Source organism: Lingula anatina, chromosome 5 (assembly GCF_051362555.1).
Source record: "Lingula anatina isolate TDL-2025a chromosome 5, LinAna3.0, whole genome shotgun sequence".
Classification (NCBI taxonomy): Eukaryota; Metazoa; Brachiopoda; class Lingulata; order Lingulida; family Lingulidae; genus Lingula; species Lingula anatina.
The window spans coordinates 3897891-3902513 of record NC_141771.1 but is presented as its reverse complement, the minus strand read 5'-3'; the positions used below and the strand labels follow the sequence as shown (position 1 = coordinate 3902513).

The window sequence follows — 4623 nt, the reverse complement described above, 5'->3', positions numbered from 1 at the left end:
CGCCTGTTCTCAGGAAGTTGTTCACCCGTGAGTTGGTCAGGAGGCCTCGTTATAATTTTAAATTTATGCTCGGATGTCGGTTTATCCGACGCAAATTGCTTTGTAAAAGAATAATTGGAGGCATTAACATAACGGAATTCTAATAACACTTACATTACAAACTATCTGCAATTTTTGCGATTATAATCTCTTTTGACGCTCGACTGCCATATTGATTGGTTTATACGACTTTAGAATATTTCACTAGGTTACCATAATGCAATGAATACATAAAGATGGATAGATTTTATGTAAATGAACTGACCTCTGCCAAAGCATCTCAATTCTCATTATAATTGATAACCGCTTATTAAAACGATATTTAAATAATTAATTCGGATTTAATCACTATTACTTATGAATAAACTCATTAAACCGATTTAATAACAAACCAATTTATTTATTAATCACCAAGAGCCCATTTCTTTAACAATTATTTTATGATAAACAATTAGTCAATAATTAACCAATTGACTACTTAATCACCAAATTCTAACCCATTTCCTTCTTACACGGTATACTAAAAATTCAAGAAAATCCCTCCATAACTCGTTGTTGCTGACACTTTTTGCAAAATGTTGCTAACAGGCAAATAAAGACTAATAATAAACCACCGATAAAGTTCCTTATACAATAGTAAATTTTTAATTTTGTTCATTTTTATCAAAGCACTTTTCTTAAGACAAAGACACCATGCAATCTACCAACCGGCGAGCGTTCGAGTATCTCATAATTTGCAGTGATCTGTTCAATCCTAGCTTCCCCATATATACGATGTGCATTAAATACCAACCAGCCCTCCGGAGTGCCAAAGTTGACTGGTATACCTAGATAAAACAACGCACCAGGCTTAAGCATGCACCATATTTGAGCTGCTGCCTCCAGGTCGCCATTTGGATTGATGGGGTCCCCGTAGCGACCAAGACCAGAGTGTTCCAAAGAAGAAAACGAAGCAGCAAAGTCCATTAGGAGCGATTGGTTCTTGGTGATTTCATCCGCTAAATCTGACATAAACTCGAAAGACAGCTGTGGGTGGTCAAAGAAAACAGGGTTGTAATCAACAGTTGTCACGTGTTTCACACCAAGATTTAATAAAATGACTTCAACCCAAGGATTTATACTTCCAATAACCATTCCTGACTTGCCTTTCAATTGATCTTGGTATTTGGAGAGAACCTGCTTGTAGCCAACGCCCTGTAGGTCATATTTGGCGATATTTTTCACTTTATCATCAGCCAGGAGAGTTTTGATTTCTTCCAATTTACGGTGTACTTTCCGGTCCGTACGTGTGCCATCCTTGTACTTAGGACTCAACACCAAACTGCCATTCTGTGTGAAATCCAGAAGCAGCTCTGGTGGTGGCTGTCTCAAGGGCGGTATGTAAACTTTCCCGGGCGGATTCTTTAATCTGAGAAAAATATTCTTACAGTTGAATTCTTTTCTTAGGAAAAGGTCTTCTTTTTTCTTATGCATGGAAAAATTGCAAATTTGGCCACAAGGTGGGAAGGAATGGGTGCTGTCTGTATCATCCCATATATAACCAATCTTGCTCTGTCCTGAAACGGTAACACAATTACTAAATGTTTATCATATACTCTATGCTAGGATGATTTAATGCCTCTTGTAGTTTCCTGTATATTGAAAGAATTATCTACATAAATAAATATTGAATACTTTTTCAAATAATTTTTTCTTCGGTTCGCCCTTTTATTATGACTGATAAATGAAAGCAAGAATGAATTTAATTATCTCCGTAGTGTCACTGTGGTACCAGTTCTTAATTCGATCTACCTTAATTAAACAGACATAATACATGACTGATTTTTAGTCGAGCAACAACCATTTAAATCCAAAATATTTATTAAAATAGTAATTATTATTATTTTTTGGCTGCTACCAGGGCTCTTAAGCGTTTCCTGAAATTAAAGCAAGGATAACATTCCAGGCATCGGTCAGAGCTTTTTCAATTTGATTCAGTTTTGTTGTAGGACCAGATGCCTTTGTTTCAGGAAGTAACGGCTTCCCTCAAAATGTCAATTTGGTTCAAATCTGGGGTTTTGATGGACGCGGTAGCTACCCATTCTCTTGGTTCTGCAAGTAATTTGCGAATACAAGTGCTCTGTGTGGACAGACGTCAGCATCTTGAAAAATAAAATGGTTCATAAGGTACCCTCTTACAAATGGTAGTGTGTAGCACAGTCAGGTGTTTGTCGTGGCTCAGATTTTTTATCGTTAACTTAAACATTAGTGCTTTGGTCCCTATGTGAATGCCACTCCAAATACTGATGCTGTCACCGACCCCAGTCACTAGGAGAGACACACACTCGTCGTCTTAGGCCTATTCAGGATATCTGTGATTTCTTGTTTCACCACCTTGGCGAAACTTCTTCATCTTCATCGCAAAAACCACATGGCTCCAATGGACATGACTCCAATGGACTGGAACTGGAACCGTTGATGGTTCAAAACTCAATCAGAGATATAGACGACGATACTGTGCTGTTCACGGTGGCTTCCTCAGAAGTTGTCTGGTAAAGTCACCTGCTTTTACCGTGCTCTGTCGAAGATGTCTTTTCCGATTGAAGCTATTGGTCTTTGAAGATCAACCCTACTGAATGCAATCAGTTGCCAGATGAACACCCCCCTTCTGGTCGTCGAGTAGAATACAGAAAATTGGTTATTATAAGAGTACTTTGGAAACAATAGGAGGCGTGTTCCCCGACGGGGATGAGCCCGTGCAACCATAAACCAACCCAAGAGTAACATCCAATAAAATAACCGCATAGAACGTAATGCAGGAGTGCTAATGACAAGGTAGGCATTTAATTAGTACTGACAAATCTGAGTACACAATTCTCTATTCAAATATCTCATAAGAGAGAAAAGATCTTTTTATAAACAATATGTTTTATACACAGACTTACCTCTTAAACTGAATTCTATATTAAATGTCAAGTCTGTATTTCTTTAAAGTAAATTAATGCATGATCATTTTTTTTCGAAATAATCAAATATAAAACTTGATGTATGAATTTTGTTCTGACAGGAGGGTAAGTTGATTTTATAATATGAGAATGCTTTGATACCTGTTTGTATTATGGACATGACACGAATCTACATATTAAAGGGATAATAACTCTTCGTTTTGGTCAAAAAATGAATTTTCCTGGAGTAAACAACAATTTTCCCATATTTACCAATGGTTAATGAATCCATTTTTACATTCAAACTTAGTCCCTGTTTTTCTTTCTAAAAAGTTTGTTTTTGTGTTATAATCTCTTAAGAGATTACAACAAAGTACAGCCATCAATGGAGGTCACGTGGTCTAAAGACAAGCTCAGATATCAGAATAATAGCTATAACTGCCGTATTTGTGGTATATCATATTTCTAGGAGTTGTTTACAATTGTTTTTATTGTGAAATATTGATCTCATACGAAGAGTTATTATCCCTTTAATATGCTCATTGGAATCACATTGGAATTACAATTTTTGTACAAAATTAAAATTGACATACCTTCGGTCAATTGAACCTGCCCGCTGTTGCTGTTTTGAGGGACCTGAAAAAAATACAAATGTAAAATAATCCCAATTATATAATACTAGCAAAAAAGAAAATAAAATTCAAGTTTTTGTCTCCTCCACAGTGCTTCAAATGCTTAAATATGAACGTTAGTATTGTCATTGTATTCAGTGACAGAATAGCATCTCCGTCCTGCAGTAGGCCTACAGCACTGACACGTTTGGGTTGTTCTAGACAATGTCTAGCCCGAGAGTTTAATACTTCCTATCCGGACACAAATGAGTCAAAAGTCGTACGTACATCATTCAGTTGTCCACAGTCAATACTATTGGACACTGAAATCAGAAAAACAAGTTTAGGAAACTGAATCCATGCTGACATCATGGCACGGCTGTCGACTCTGGACAGGGGTCGTGCCATTGGCCATTGCCGTTCAGGGGCAGATCCAGAGATATTTTCTGACAGTCTTCTTATTATCTTTGTTGATCCATCTTCAATTTTTGACAAAAAAATAATAATAAAACCCGTCAATGTTAACTTGAAAATCTGACTGTCTTCCGGAAGACCCAGAAGATGGCCCCAATCCGCCCCTGCCGTTGACACAGTGTTATGGTTCGGGAAGGCATAATTGATAATTCCCATACAGAACTCGTACTTATTGCATCATTCATGCATCAGAATCAAACTCTATGCCAGCTCTAGCAGGACAAGGCCTCTGTCGCCATGCTGGCAGACTGGCACAGGCAGACTTGCAGTAAAAGCACATCGAGACTCTTCTTATTGAAACCGTTAATGTCTTTCATTGAGCATACCGACAGGTATAATGCATTGGGCAGACTACTGCATAACTGCCAGCACCTGCCTGCCACAGTCAGAGTTAAGAGCTGAACTGTTGAAAGAATCGAGAAGGGTGACTAGTTAAACCAAAAAACTTGAGTTTTATTTTATTATATTTTATTTTATTTATTAATTTTTTGCTAGTATATAAAAGCTCAATTTATTCTGACAACCACCTAAACATCATTGTACCTAATGTATTACGTGCAAGATAATACACGTGC

At 37.2% G+C, this 4623-nt stretch overlaps 1 protein-coding gene across 1 annotated transcript; it reads right to left on the bottom strand.

Moving 5' to 3' along the window:
* Window positions 1-702: 702 nt before the first annotated feature.
* LOC106159019 (uncharacterized) lies at window positions 703-3989 on the bottom strand. The gene is made up of 3 exons (XM_013535180.2): window positions 3942-3989; window positions 3557-3599; window positions 703-1595 (listed from the first exon to the last, which is right to left on the bottom strand). Exons 1-3 carry the CDS (start codon window positions 3987-3989, stop codon window positions 703-705), a joined length of 984 nt encoding a protein of 327 aa, XP_013390634.2.
* Between the last annotated feature and the right edge of the window lie 634 nt (window positions 3990-4623).

Coding starts and splice junctions, on each gene's coding strand:
- LOC106159019 (XM_013535180.2), bottom strand. CDS start 3,989: ATGGCCAATGGCACGACCCCTGTCCAGAGTCGACAGCCGTGCCATGAT. Junction 3,600..3,941: donor GTCGACAGCCGTGCCATGAT/GTCAGCATGGAT, acceptor TATTTTTTTCAG/GTCCCTCAAAACAGCAACAG. Junction 1,596..3,556: donor GCAGGTTCAATTGACCGAAG/GTATGTCAATTT, acceptor TTACCGTTTCAG/GACAGAGCAAGATTGGTTAT.